General features: G+C 42.8%; 1 protein-coding gene across 4 annotated transcripts in view; it reads left to right on the forward strand.

The window, feature by feature from the left end:
- The window catches only part of chd2 (chromodomain helicase DNA binding protein 2), a 35629-nt gene extending 26977 nt beyond the window's left edge, over positions 1-8652 (forward strand). For 3 of the 4 annotated variants that reach the window (XM_088920282.1, XM_088920284.1, XM_088920281.1), the window contains 10 exons: positions 184-334; positions 676-798; positions 2042-2164; positions 2376-2516; positions 2676-2792; positions 3145-3323; positions 3973-4072; positions 4244-4448; positions 4982-5231; positions 5914-8652. In XM_088920282.1, coding sequence (XP_088776408.1) covers positions 184-334; positions 676-798; positions 2042-2164; positions 2376-2516; positions 2676-2792; positions 3145-3323; positions 3973-4072; positions 4244-4448; positions 4982-5231; positions 5914-6217 — 1693 coding nt within the window. In that variant the 3' untranslated portion in view covers positions 6218-8652. The remainder of the gene's footprint in view (positions 1-183; positions 335-675; positions 799-2041; positions 2165-2375; positions 2517-2675; positions 2793-3144; positions 3324-3972; positions 4073-4243; positions 4449-4981; positions 5232-5913) is intronic. The other variant, XM_088920283.1, reaches the window with a different exon arrangement.
- The last annotated feature ends 6880 nt before the right edge of the window (positions 8653-15532 follow it).

A 15532-nucleotide genomic window follows, 5' to 3' on the forward strand; every position in this document is an offset into this window, starting at 1 on the left:
TACTAGTGGTATAATGATCCAGGACTTCCATCAACCTGTTCCTTAAAGAATCACAACCACAGTCTCCTGCTTTCTGTCCATGATGTTTCATTGTCTCCTGTATTTGCATTGCTGCCGGTCTTGATGTGGTTCGATTCAGTGCGTTTGGGGATTTTGATAGCACGGGGATTGTTCCTGCTCTAGGTTTCAGCTGACGTGTCGTGTCAAGGCGTCCCACTTTGATGTGGAGTGGGGTGTGGAGGAGGACACTCAGCTTTTACTGGGCATTTATGAGCACGGCTACAGCAACTGGGATCTCATCAAGACCGACCCAGATCTCAAGCTGTCCAGTAAGGTATGTGAGGCTTTTCATTACAAAATAAATTATTTTTTACTCCATTTCCAATTGGCTAACAAGTAATGGAAGATAATTAAGGGAGTCAAAGGACTCTGTTATGATAGTTAAGCAAGAATTGTGCCAAGGATATCTACTTGATTTTCTTAAATGTCCAGGAGATGTATTGTACATGGATTTTTTTTTTAATATACATTAAGTGTATTACACCTACGTGCTGTCATATTTTTAAGTTCTAGAAAACAGTTTGAATTTCAGATACAGCATAGCAATCAGAATTTCTTTCTGGACTACATTGGCGGCCTTATATTTTTCAGTGATGTTTCTTTTTCAATGTTTAGATTCTTCCAGATGATCCTGAAAAGAAGCCACAAGGAAAGCAGCTGCAGTCAAGGGCCGATTACCTCCTCAAGCTGCTGAAGAAGGAGCTGGAGAACAAGGATGCTTCCAAAGCAGGGGAGGAGGTGAGGAATGACCGGTCTGACCTCCTTCGGTCTTGACGGACGGGGCCGCCCCAGTTCCCTTCCCTGGGAGGCCCCGCGATTCCGACGTCACAGGTTTGGGCCTCGGGTGTCATGGGTTCGAGCCTGGGCCCTGGCACTAGCTGTGGGTTTCTCAAGTGGCAGTGCGCAGCTGGCTCACTGCGGCCGAGAGTAGGGTAGGGACAGCTCTCATTGACATGGGGGGGGCCCTTTGGCCCCCCTGGGCGCTGGTGGTGAGGGCGCAGCGAGCGGCTCGAGCGTGGTGGGTCAGAGGAGTCCGTCTGCGCTTTCCCATTCTTCCCCTTGTGAGGGTGCCGGGTTCGAGTGAAAAACACACGTCGGTGATTCCACCATCAGGAGGCTATAACATAATAATAATGGGTAATTTCCATTAATAAACTTGACATTTTAACTTCCTTCAGGTATACAGTGTGTGAAACAATTTAAAGACTTGTTTAAAATTGTTAGTAAAAGAAGTAGCATTATTTCTGGTATCAATTCCTGCTGAAGAGTAAAAAAAATCCCTAATATCTTGGAAGGATCTACAGCTGAAACAATCTCCGTTTTTTTTTGCTTTTCACCACGAAATTGCCTTCTGCTTTGCTTTGCACCTTGCAGGCTCTAACTTCTTCCACCTTATTTGGAATAATCCTTTTATTTGTCTCATAAACGGAACCAGATGAAAAAAATAGAAAAAGTTATATTTGGAAAGGGTCAAGCTGTCAGACCAGCAGAAATGCCGTAGGTGTTCATGAATACCAGGGGTGTTCAGTACTGGTCCTGGAGGGCCGCTGTGTCTGCACGCTGCCATTCCAGCTCCAAAAGTTACTGATTTAACCGCTTAACTGAGCAATAAAACCTGCTGGGCTATAGTGTTGCTGGGAGTTAGGTCATGTTAATGATGGGTAGCGTTATTAGTGCTGCGTGAACTGGTTTGTTACAGTACTCCTGAGCCTAGATTTTCTGTGTTAATCTCAATAACAGGCCTGACTAGCTGCCGTCGTGGTAAAAGACTCAATAATCGGTTTCTGCCTCAGATGTCACTACCCTGACTGAATGCATCTCACAAGATAAAGTCTGAAGGAGTTTTGTATATATTTTTTATGTGCTTTAGACCAATACAAATTTCAGAAACGGAACTTTTGTATGTACTAAGACTAATGGAAAGTTTTTTTTTTCCCCTCTAGACTGTCACTAACGGCCGCTAACATGCTTTTCCCACCAGGCCAAAGTAAAGAAGAGGAAGCCAAGGGTGAAGAAGGAGAACAAGGCCCCCAAAGATGAGCATGGAAACGAAATCTCCTCACCTCGGCTCTCTGACAACCCGTCTGAGGAGGGGGAGGTCAAGGTGCGTCAGAGCAGACAGTGGTGGGGTTACAGCTCATCGTGGCTCATGGGGACAGTGATAACTTTGGGGACGCACAGTTAGATGGAAGTCTAGAGCTGTACAGCAGAGATGAATAAACAGTGTTGCGCTCTCCTCTGGCCTCTCAGTGGGTCGTGTTTCGGGACCTAAGCTGTACTGTGTGCGTGTAGTGATGTCGTTTTCATTCTGCTAGGATGATGGCACTGAAAAGACCGCTTCAAAGAAGAAGCAGAAGAAGAAAGATAATAAAGAAAACAAAGAAAAACAGGGAACTCCCAAAAAAGAAAAGGATGGGGACAAAGACAAAAAACGCTCAAAGCCGAAAAAAGAAAAGGTAGTTTTTTGGTGATTTTTTCTTGCACGCTGTCAATAGGCACGTATCAAACACAGGCGCATCATCATACTTAATGAAGAATATATTGCTGCCAGCCTTCAGTTATTTTTCAGCCAGCAGTGAATTGTTGTGTGACCTCCCCCCATTTCCTCCATTCAGACCAAGTCAGGAGTGAAAGGGAAGAAGTCTCAGGGGCCTGTGCACATCACTGCGGGCAACGAGCCTGTGCCCATTGGGGAGGAGGATGACGAGCTGGACCAGGAGACCTTCAGCATTGTGAGTACCTCTCCTCTCGGCCAGCATAGTCTCAGTGCTTGGGTGGAGGTTCACAAGACAGCAAGCCACATGGCTAATGCAGAGGATGTCCTGGACAATTCTGCTGCACTAAGACTGTTTCTTACTACTGCAGGGAGAAATGGAGCAGTTTGATCAAATGAGTTAAGAGGCACACTTACAGCAAACAGGCTAAAGGCGATGATGAGAGAAACATGACCAGCCTTGCCCTTTGCAGCTGGATTGTTCTTACCATAGGGTAGCTTCTAGTTCCCTGCCCAGTGTGTTCGTGTTCGGGGTGACTTGCAGTGCAAACCATTTAGGATGCGCTGTGCCTCTGCCTGCCTCTTCGCAGTGTAAGGAGCGAATGCGGCCGGTGAAGAAGGCCCTGAAACAGCTGGACAAGCCTGACGAGGGCCTGTCTGTTCAGGAGCAGCTCCAGCACACGCGCACCTGCCTGCTGAAGATCGGAGACCGCATCACAGAATGCCTTAAAGCTTACACTGACCCAGAGCACGTGAAGACCTGGAGGAGGTGAGGCTCAATCCAGCTGCTATTACAAGCAAAAGGGGTATTTAGAGGATGGAGAACCAGGATACACCATAGAGCCTTGCGTTAGATGGAAAGTGTCCTATTACGGTTTGTAAATTTGTTAGTGAATACTTTTATTGCGCTCCAATACTGTGACTCAAACAGAATGATTAAGGAGCAGTAATGATCCAAATGTAGTGCCATAGACACATCCTGTACTTCAGTAGTTTGGAACTGTGTTTGGCCACCCCTGTTTTATAACGCTGAGGTAATGATGGCTGGTTTTGCTTAGGCATTGGAGTCATATTTTATTTTCCACAGTCCCATGAGTCACAGCACATCGGATTTCATTGTGTAACTTTGAATGATCCGCACTTTTCCCATCCACTGTGGCTCTGTTGCTATTGTGTGCAAATCTTTACTGTTTCACTTCTTGCTCTAATTTGCAGCCTTAACAACCCATTTTAGTGTATTGTTGCAGTGAGTGGATTTTCTTCCACAGTGAGGTCTTTGGTCTAGTTTCTGCTTGCAGATGCACACTTTTGAACTTGTCTGAATCAGTGAGGAGGACTCAGTAGGTCTCTGCATCGCAGGACGTTGTAGGCTCAGTTTCACAGTCTTCACTAATGGGTCTCCTCGATGTGGATTGCAGGAACCTGTGGATTTTTGTGTCTAAGTTCACTGAGTTTGATGCCAGGAAGCTTCACAAGCTCTACAAGATGGCGCAGAAGAAACGATCGCAGGAGGAAGAGGTGAGACGAGATGCAGCCAAATTTGCTAGCCTCTTATTTTTTTGGGTTTCCATCTATTTCTTACGTGCACATCTACGCCTTGAAGTATAGTTAAAATCGATGCGAGGGGAGAAAAGCCACCTGGTCTGACTCTTCTGCCTCTGTTCCTTTCCCGCTCTCTGCTTGCATCAGAAGGAGCAGAAGAAAAAGGAAGACTCCTCGAGCAGTAAAAAGCCCTTCCGGCCGGAGCCCTCTAGCTCCAGCCGGGACTCCATGGGCTCCCAGCCCTCCCAGAAACAGCACCTGGCTCTGTCCCACCCGTCTCTGCAGCCCCCCCTTCACGGGCACCACCGGGACCCCTACAACCCGCCCAGCAAGAGGCACTTCGGAAGCGCAGGTGATTCGCCCGTTCTCACAGGGAAGCCGCAACCTCTGAATTTGAGAGAGGATTGTAGTTTGTTTTTAATCTCAAGCCTGCGGTATGCTTCATTCCAAGAATGATCATCTTTCACCTGAATCCTTCACCAGCTCTCCTTTGTTGAACAGTGGTCATTCTGAATTGTTTACTGGTCCTCGAATTGCAGAGTTACAGGGGCAGCGTAGCAAAGTAGTTAAATCTCTGATCTGGAAACTGGTGGGTTTTGGGTTCTAAATACTCTGCCCCACCTGGCTTTCTGAGCGCGGACCAGCATCGCTGAGTCACTATGACAGACAAGCGTCCTGTCTGGCGAGGGGGGGGTCCGCTCTCAGGGTAAACTCTGGCCCCATGAGCCGATGTAGCCGGGACATCGCCTGCCTCATCTGGAGAAGGGTAACGCACTCTGTTATCCGGAATGGTTGCACGTGACTAGAAATGGCAGGAGCAGGGATTCTCCTCTGGTTCCAAAGCAGCTGGAACACAGGCAGTCAGATCTCGATTTTGTTCAACAGACCGGGGAGACTGGCAGCGAGATCGGAAGTACAGCTACCCGGGAAACAGCAACCCGTCGTGGTCGGGCGACCGGCATCACCCCTACGACCAGCATCGCTACAAGGATCACCACTACGGGGACCGGCGCCCTCACGGGGACCCCTACAGGAGCTCCGGCAGCTACCGCATGGGGGGCTCCCCTCGCAAGCGGCCGTACGAGCAGTATGGCAACGACCGCGACCACAGGGGGCACCGGGACTATTATGACAGGTGAGCGTGCGCTGGAGCGGCCATTTCTAAAAGGCTCCAAAATGGTTTCTTTTTTCCTGTATAATGATAGGAGCTGATCATCAGTAGTCCTTGGTTGCTGCCGTCATTCGTCATTCATTCTCAAGTATTTGTGAAGGATTTTTAAATCTGTGATCCTCCTGTCTCGGGAGTGAAGACCAATCTCACTTAAAAACAGCTGAGCAGAAGGCTTTCCATATTGATATAGTCATGCACGTCTGTACAAAAATGACACCTTTTTGTACATGGAAATGTCAAAAACTGTAAGGTTAGGCAGCTGGGTCTGTTCTGTGTTTGTCGATTTATTCTGCATTTTTCTTGTCTATGTCGTTGTTAAAGCTTTTCATGGTAATGTGTATTACTGAAATGCTCAGGGGCAAAAATTTGTGAAGGACGGCTGTAACTTTTCCAAATTTGTAATCGGTCTTTGTTCTGGTGATTATTTGGGATCTTGGGGGTTCTACCGAGTTGCTTGTGAACTCTCGCAAGGGCAGGTCAGACAGATGGAAAAAGAGTACATTTTGCCCGGTTGTTGCCGCCTTGCAATTCGGAGTCTGAATCTCTCTGGAACTCGCTGATTTCATGTCATGGCAGTGGCTCTGCCAGTGCGAAAGTAGATTCGCTTGGGAAAGGGAGCTGTAACTGCAGGGCTGTTTTGTTGCAGGCATCCTGACCCAAAGCGAAGGCGCTCGGATGAATTTCGACCCCAGAACTACCACCAGGCCGGTGGCCACCCGCAGGACTTCAGAAGGATGCCTGACCACAGGGCTCAGGGCAATCACGGTGCTGGGGTGCCCGACCACTACCGCCCCTTCCACCCTGACAAACCTCCTCACATCACCTCCGCCCTGCTGGACCCCCGCTCCCCTCCGTCCCAGAAATCTCCACACGACTCGCGCTCACCGCCCGAAAGGACCGGAGACCAGAAAAACACCCCCGATTTCAGCTGGAATGCCAGAAAGACATAAAGAGGGCTGCGGGATTGACTAAACTTAAGGAACTGGAACAGCATAACGGAGGGAAAGATACATGCTGCTAAGTTGAATGCCAGTCACGGTTTGACTTTCAAATCAGACTTTCCTTTGCTGTGGAGCGGTCAGCTTCCTTTGCTGACCTGAGAGACAGATACAACCATTGTTCTTTACCAGCAAACACCCCCCCTTAAGTTTTCAACGCTTTCAGATAACAGTAACTGGGTACATGACGGGCACAGACGAAGCTTAAGAGGGGGATGTTTAAACAGCCTGTGCCTGGGTTCAGTCACTGGCTTGTGCTGCTTACTGAGCAGCAGATCAAAAAATCTTACCATGGTCAGGAACATCTTAAAGACGCAAGCTCTGTGTATTTGCTAAGACCAAGAAGGATGGCAAAGTGTGGTTAGGCCCATGGACTGTTCGGGAGATGGTGGATTTGCCTTTATTCGTGGGCTGGGTGCAGAATATGAAAGTGCCTCAAGCTCTTGGCTCTCGACTTTTAGATGGCGTTAGGTTGGACGTCACTGCTGTCTTTCTTATACAGTTAACAGGTTTCCTAGAGCTGTTTTCTTGTGTTTCTTTTCCATACATGTTATGTAAATGATTGGGCTTGGAGGCACCAAATTGTTTGTCCAGCCTTCCAGTATAGGTGTTTGTAATGTTGAGGTCAGCTGAATGGGGAAGGAAAAGATTGGGAACTCGTTACAGTTTGATTTAAGGATGTGTTGAAGAAGTACGTATACTGAATGTATAAGTATGTGTTTTGCTAAAGGCAGATGCAGTGTTTTTCATTTCATACATACTGTTTACGATATGCACCTTATTTATAGACTAGTGAGGAAAAATATTGATCGACAAAAGTTGTAATATGCACTGCCTCTGTCCTTTATTTCAAGAAAAACATTTTTTTTTCATTTTCTTTTTAATTATCTGAGTTACTTTCCATCCTCTGGAAAGTGACTTTTTCCTATGGCTGACCTCAGAACTCTTACGCATTTTCTGCACTTTCTTGTTATTAAGCTACTATTTCTTCATTCTGATCAATTTAGAAATTCAATGTTGTAAGCCCAAGCTTGTTAATGAACGTTAAGTTTAACAAGCATATACTAACTAACCAGTATTTGTGGTTAACGCAGACCAGTTACCAGAAAGTAATAGACACTATAAATCTGAAGAGAACTTGTTTCAAGACCAGTTACAATATTTTTTTAAAAAAAGATCTCACACTATAATGTTTGGTGTATATATTATATATACACACACAAGAATGCATTTATTATAAAATAACAGACAATGCTCTTCTACATTCTACTGATAAGCTGTTTTTATACCCAGTTAATTTCTCAGGTATGTAAAAGATGAGCCATTACGATATCTTTGCATACCGTGGTCAAAAAGAACCAAGGTACTTTGTTCAGTTCCTCTCACACGAGTGAGCACAGTGTTTGTTACATTGGTATGTAACATGGTTGTAATTTAACTATTGAAGGTATTTCTGTAAAGTATCAACTCAAAGCATTAGAATTTAAAATCATCCTCAAAGTGAGGGATATTTTGAGATTTACAGAACATAATCGTAATGCTATTAAAAAAAAAACATTTGATCTTCCAAAAAAAAGTAACAAGATTGCCATTTTGTTTGTGCTGGCTGCATTTTTCAGTATTGAAAATCAAACAACCTGGTCAAAGCTTGGATGAAGCACAGATAGGAAAAGTTGTTCTGAAGTTGAGGTGAAAGGAATAGGCAGTTGCTAACCTTAAGTAAATTGAAGTGCCATATTACATACAGCCCTGACCAGGTTATGTGTTGCGTGTTTGAAGTTGTAGTGTGCTTTTCCAGCTGTGCCTTATATCCTGTGGTATATTGTCTTTAGTGTGTTCTAATCATATAGTCACAATACAGAAATGATACAATATGTATAGTCGTGGTAACATTTTCATTCATATGGAAACATTTTCGACAACGGCTATGTGACAAACGTCAAAGGATTAAGCAAAACCTTGTAGATACCACCTTGTTTCTGCAGTTTTCCAAAGATTTAGGAATGGAGAGTCTTGAACATGAATTCTACAGGATAGCTCTTCCCAGACCTGGTAAAAAACTCTTGCATTTGCACAGAAGAATCAGCATACTACATCTTCTCGGCAGAAGATCATGGGAAAATCCTATTGTAGGAAATGAAAACAAGTCTTTGCCAATAGATCCTTCTTTCTTATTTTTTTCTTTTCCAGAATTACACAGATGTGTATTATTCTTTAAAATATCTTTGAAGAAGATAAAATAATTTATATTTGTGAAAAGGCCACTGTTCAAGTGAGTTTTGCTGTAAATATGTTGTTTATAGTCCTATATGTATTAAATTTTCCTACATTGTAAATCATTGTCCTTTGATTTATTAAAAAGAGTTCTTGGGATTTTGTTTTCTAAAGATGTGTTACTGCAAGCGTGTATTTTTTGCATTTTTGTCAACTGTTTAAAGGCAGCAAATTGTGTTTGTATGATTTTCTAATGAATGTTAATTCACAAACTTTTTTAGTTTCATTAGTACATTTTCTGTTAAATCTCCAAGGCTGCTTATTTTGCCTTACATTTCTGTTTAATGACAGAGGTTTAGATGAAGAAATACCTTGAGGAAAGAACCACTATATATATATTTTTATTTTAACACTATAAAAAGAAAATGTGTTTAAAAGTATTCAGGAAAGTCCTTGGATTGCGAGATGTGCAGTGGATTTGTGGCAGGCAGGACACAGGGTGAACTGGAGGTGTTTTCTGAGTTTCAGGAGGGGATCTGGCTGAACTGTCTTCACCTCTTCCCCTGAAGACACTGGTATACATCACTCCTGTAGATGGAATATAGGGCCCTCCATGGGAATACATGATGTATATCTTGTAATTCAAAGGAAAGTGTTGTCACATTGACCTTAATGCCTACCTGTAATACTTAGACTGTAGTAGCCAGGCTTATAGGTCATCAGTGGCCTGTAGATCAGACAGACTAAGAGAGCTCTGTTCCTTAGGGGGTTAAAAACACTTTAGCTCTTGATCTCTAAATGATGAGAAGTGGATTTTATCGGAGGTTTCCATTCCTGGTTTTGTGGATAGCTATCAAATACAGAAGTGTTTTTAAAAATGTGAAAAACTATCAATGTGATCAGTCATTCATGGTGATGAGGTAGTATAGAGTTCTTTTAGGATCCAAGTCCATGTGCTATTTAGCACTCGAGGGTCATAGTTCTCTTAGCTGAACATGTACCTCATTCATTGGAGTGGCCCGTCTCTGGAAGAGTAGGCCTGGAGGACTGACGGGACTGTTCACGCAAGTTTTTCAAGATCGCTGTGCGCGTCCTTCCCTTCGTCCGCTAGAGGGCACTACAACGCATCATTGATGTTTTCCTTTAAATCATACCAAGCTTTCAGACCATTAATAATAATAATAATAATAATAATTGCTTACACTTATATAGCGTTTTTCTGGACACTCCTCTCAAAGCGCTTTACAGGTAGTGGAGACTCCCCTCCACCACCAGTGTGCAGCCCCACCTGGATGATGCGACGGCAGCCAAAGTGCACCAGTACGCTCCCCACACATCAGCTCTCAGTGGGGAGGAGAGCAGAGTGATAAAGCCAGTTCATAGACGGGGATAATTAGGAGGCCGTAATTGCTAAATGCCATGGGGGAATTAGCCAGGGTAACACCCCCACTTTTCCAGAAACGCCCTGGGATTTTAAATGATCTCATCCAAAGGTCACAAAAGTCACTTTACTGGGATATTAGGTCCCACACAAACAGCAGGGTGAGCGTCCCCTACTGGCCCCACTAGCAGCGGCCTTAGCTTTCCCAGGAGTCTCCCATCCAGGTACTGGCCAGGCTCACACGTGCTGAGCTTCAGTGGGCTGCCGGTCGTGAGTTGTAGGGTGATACAGCTGCTGGTTGCAATGATTTTAACTAGGCATATGTAATATTTTTCTCTTGTAGTTTGACCAATGTGTCAGAGAAAAGCCAGGAAACTGACGTTTTGCCTACAAAGGGCGTTCTTTTCTTCAGTCAGAGGCGCTACATCCGAATTGTTCAAATGTTAAATATTTAAAAGATTCAGGGAAACATACAGACGGGATAGCGACCAATGACCGTGACCGCCTTCGCGAAGCTGGGTGGTAGGCCCAAAAGGATTGTTTTTACAATTTTTAATTAGCTCTGCAGGAAACCATACTTAATGTTTACCAAAGCAAACAAAAGAGCCTAACTTGCTTTGAATTAAGAAGTATATCAGCGCTTAATTATACCGGTAACGGTAACACAGTTATTGTAAAACTAGTGCAATGTCTAAAAATGCACACACGAGGGCAGCATTCGACAACATTTTGATTGTTTCTTCTGCAACGCTGCAACACTTCAAATCAATTTACTTGTTTTCTAGTTCTTATTTTGTAATAGGACTCATTCATAGCAATAATTACATAACTAACCATTGAATAATCTAGCTAAAATGTTAATCCCAAGAATTTCTGATTAAACCCAAAATTTCCTGAAACATATTCCACACTCTTAACAGCCTTAATATGAGCCAGAAATATAAATTCCTGTTTTCTGTATTTTAATTTCTAACCAGAGCTTTAATCCAGGGGTAAACAACCCCATTACCTTAAGTACCATGTGTCTGTAGGTCAGGGAGCTCCAAACTTGGAGAATGCCAATCAAGCAGGGTGTATAGCCACTGAATTGCCAGTTTCTAAGGAATGGACCACTTCTGTTAAACATTGGATTGTTAAATTTAGTGATTTAAACGTCTTTTAGATTTAAAACCTGAGTTTTTAAATGGCTTTAAGGGCTCAAGGGCTTTTAAACCCAGTGAATTTTAGGACTAACTGGATTGTGGCATTTCAGGACCAGGGTTAGAGACCCCTGAGATAGAACTTTATAATACCGGTTTCTTGTTAAAAAACAATCCGTATGTGCATTGCTCTCCTGTGCCTTCAATCTGATGGGCAAATAATTTAATATAAGTTATGGAGTTTCTGAGAAAATGATGAACACAATAACCTGACAATAATGAGTTTCATCATAGGAACTTATATACAGTATATATAACTTATATATATATAAATATTAGTTTTATATGACTTTCTTTAATAAAGGGTATTATTGGATTTTAAATTAAAGGTTCCACTTGACATATTCTAAGGTTACAAATATAGAATTTCTATTTTAATCTTTAAAAATTGAAAATTCAGAACAGCTTCAACTACTGTAAGTTCATCACTAGCAAATTGACAGACATAACACCTTTTTATTGCGTATGAATGAAATAATTCAGTCTCGACACCAATTATTTTTTTTAAATATGGATTAACTGTGTTTGCTTTTATGTTCCCATTTATTTTTTATAAGCATAACTTACACCTAAATATTCACAAGAGTATGCCAAATGTCTCAGAACCTGCATGTATTGTATTGAAAATCAAATGTATTGATTAGAATATGTATCTCAATTTTCAAACAAGAAAAATTGAACAACAGTAGTTCAAAAATTGTGCAGACTGGTTAAAGGAAGCAAGCATTTACAGGATTCTAAATGTGTAAAGTGGTTTTCAGTCTCCTGAAACAAACTAGACAAAGAAAATGTATGCATTATTTTCAAGATAAGTTGTAAATTCACTAAATGCATGTTTTCAGCAATTTGAAGTGATTCGGAATCTCATTTGATCACGCAAATTAGCATTTTCAAAAGCTTTTCTCTATCTCAATTTTATGCATAGGAATTCTTTTACTGTATTCACATAGAGCTTCTATTGCTGTTTAATGTAAAATATCATGAGATGGTGTGTTATGAAAGGAGCTATATACACAATGACAAATCCCCATATTCTATCACTTATCCAATAATGAATACATCGTTTTGCTCGTCATCAGGGATTGGGATCAGGTTGGTTTTTTTCTTGCTCCTCATGCATGTCACGGTTTTCAACTTCTGCCAAGCATTAACCACACTCCTAAAAAATGCCCCATCTCAGCCAGCTTTTATAATCTCTATCTGCTCCACTACAGACTTGCTAATATCTCTCCGTACCTGCGCAAGAATGCGTCAGCTACAGTACACACTATCCGTTCTGGAAACCCAATTCTTCAGATTGAGGATCAAAACTTCAGGACTTGTTAAGTAAAAATCTGACCCCCCTGATCTGCCAATCCTTCAGCCCGGCAGCAATCGGAGGGACCATCTGAGCCCGTCTTAGCGGCTGCAAAGCGCCGTGAAAAGACTTAGGATATCTGGATCTTTCATTTCCACACTTGAGAGGCTGCGCTCCTTCTTAATGTCTACTGGGAGCAGCAGGTGTTGCTTGCCGTGCAGTAATAATTGGAAAGCCAGAATAAGAGAAAAGCTTGGCTGAGATTTTATCATCAGCTGGGAAACGAGTGCGACACGGTTGCTAAGAGACCTGGGGGGTCTGCTGAGAGTATGTTGTTTACTGGTGGAGCGCCCCTCTCGGACTCCAGGGAGGGACCTGTGCGCTGCTTTGTCTGAGAATAACACAAGCGCAGCCTCCGAAAAGAAGGATGCTGACAGCAATCGTAGCCTTTTTCTTTCCAACACCCAAAAACCAAGGCAAAAGCAAAATCCCTTCATATTTTCCCCATAAAATAACTTTTCTGAACTGCAGAAGATAACGGAAAAGTGGCAGCAACTGCTCTAATAAGTACAGTCACATATAGTAGTTGTAAAGTAGGATAAGAGGAGAAACTTTTTCACCAAATTGTTTCTTCGGCATATTCTCTTTGGCTGCTTTTTCAAATCTTTTCAATGGGGCACTCATTTTTCCAAGCTTTAGAGAACACCAGAAATGCTCTCACTGTTCCGACAAACCCCCCAGAAAAGAAAGAAGCATCAAATACAAGAGGCAGGTGTCCAAAAACCAAAGAAACAAAACAAACTTTAATTTTCTCAATAAATAATTTACACTATGTACAGGCGGTGACAAACCGCTTTTGTCCTACAAACAGAGTTTGATCTTTCAGGTATCTTCCCCCCAACAGCCCCTCCCCCCCACCCCCCCTCTGCTTTTCATTGGCTAGATTTCATTCCCTTTCCTTGACATGTCAGGCCCACGGCCTCTATTCACAATCAAGTTCCAATCAAACTACAGCTAAATAAAAGAAAAAAATTAAAGTGCTTTTTTAAAACAATAAAAACAGGAGTATCACAGTATTGTTGGACCAAACATTTCAGTAATATAGCAGAGTTTACTCATTTTTCCCCACTAAGAGATGTTTTATTTTGCTTCACTTTAGTGAAATAAAATTAGAGTTAAGTACCTAGGAAGATTCTGAAACCTCATCTGATATCTAGTTACGATTGACAGTGGTTTAAGAAAATAGTTGTTTTAGAGTCAGAACAAAAATCGGTCACAAATAACTTGTTTTGTTCCTGAAAAAGAAACCAAACACTAATCAATGAGCAGAGAAGAAGTTTCTGGAATTAGGCGTTCCTCATTCGGAAAGTCTAGACCTCGGACTGGACACAGAGGTGTGCTAGGTCTCTCAGTACTGTGATATATCTGTTTCTTTACATCCCCCTTTTTCAAAAATTAAAAAGGTCACATTCACCAAACTCCCCTCCCTCCCTCATAAAGGAAAGTGTTGTAGAATCAAAATTTTAACACAACAGGTAAACACAGTATTTAACAACCAAACAACTTACAGCTTTATGTACAATCACACGTGTTCAACATGGAGAACCATTTATCATATAGACAATATAAATTACATCCAGTAACACAAGATTTAATGATACAATCACCTTTCTTTTCTGTTATTTTAAAAGCAAGGCTGTTGTACAGAGTGTACCAGTTCCCTCCTCCATAGCAATAATGAGGCACCACTCAGACTGCTGTGTGAGGCAGAATTCCCTTACAGAATGTCTGAGGCTAGGAAATAACGTGACTTTAGCTTCAAGCCAGGTAATTAAATGGCTAAATCAATGAATGTCCAATTCCACAAGCAACGGATTACCACTGCAGCCTTTCACACGTGCACTGTATGTAACAGCACAACTGCTGGTAAAGGTGAAATGATATATGATGTTATTCAAAGAGCTGCTAAAGATGTGTGGATTTGGGATTCAGTGCATTGAAAACTCAAAGGATCGTGAGGTGCAATTTGACGCTGCTTAGCAGACAGGCTGAAACAGATCAATGACAAATATGACGAGTGGATCATTATACCAAAAAAAGGAATGCTATTAAAATGCAGATGTTTTGCCTCTGCAAGACTGCTAGCTATAATAACAGAGAAAATGGCAAAATTAGTATAATAATAATAATAATAATAATTGCTTACACTTACATAGCGTTTTTTACACTTATATGCAACCCCACCTGGATGATGCGACGGCAGCCATAGTGCGCCAGAACGCTCACCACACATCAGCTCTCAGTGGGGAGGAGAGCAGAGTAATGAAGCCAATTCATAGATGGGGATTATTAGGAAGCCATGACTGGTAAGGACCAATGGGAAATGAGAACACATTTGGACCTTCTCAAAGCTGACACACTGGATGTTAATTGGGAAGGTGCAGGGGTGTCCTAAAAGTTCAAAGCTGTCCTGAATATAAGTTACAGAGCCACAGGCAAAACAGTATGACTTGTTAGCACGACTGATGATTGAGCAAGTCATACTGCTTTTATTGCAAAAGCATTCTTAAGACGTACACAAATTAAAGCAGTCAGCTCTGTGATGCCTTTTTGAACAGGCCTTATTACTGCTATGGAGGTTTAAACGTAGGCATAACTTCGTGCTTAGATCCCCACATGCCCACCTCCCCTTGGTACAAAGAGACACATATGCTTCATAGCAGCATTAAATCACGATGATAGAACCACTGGAACACAATGCAATGATGCCACAATCGCCACAAGTGTCTGAGCTGCAAGCTGGACAGCAGTGCCCGGGCTCCAGGGGGTGTCATTGTGCTTCTGTACATGGCAGCACAGACAACTGAGAGCAATGAGTGAAGCCAACTGAAGAACACCTAGACCCCTCCCGCATATCCCCCCACCCCAACACTTCCACCCCCACTAATTTTCTTTAGCAGCATCGTTAAGCATTTCTTACAGTCAGGGGCTCTGTTCAGTTCCAGCTGCCTTCGTTAACCACGAAACTCTCCCGAGAAGAGGGCTCAGCTACTTTGAAGCAGGTGGCCCAGGGTGCTGCTCTCCATCAGTGGTCTTAGCTGTGAACGAGCAGGTTGAGAGACAGCTGCATTCAAGTGAGCTCTATAGAGTTGCTGCGTCACTCGGTTTCAGCCCTG

Source organism: Atractosteus spatula, chromosome 7 (genome assembly GCF_055471065.1).
Source record: "Atractosteus spatula isolate fAtrSpa1 chromosome 7, fAtrSpa1.hap1, whole genome shotgun sequence".
NCBI lineage: Eukaryota > Metazoa > Chordata > Actinopteri > Semionotiformes > Lepisosteidae > Atractosteus > Atractosteus spatula.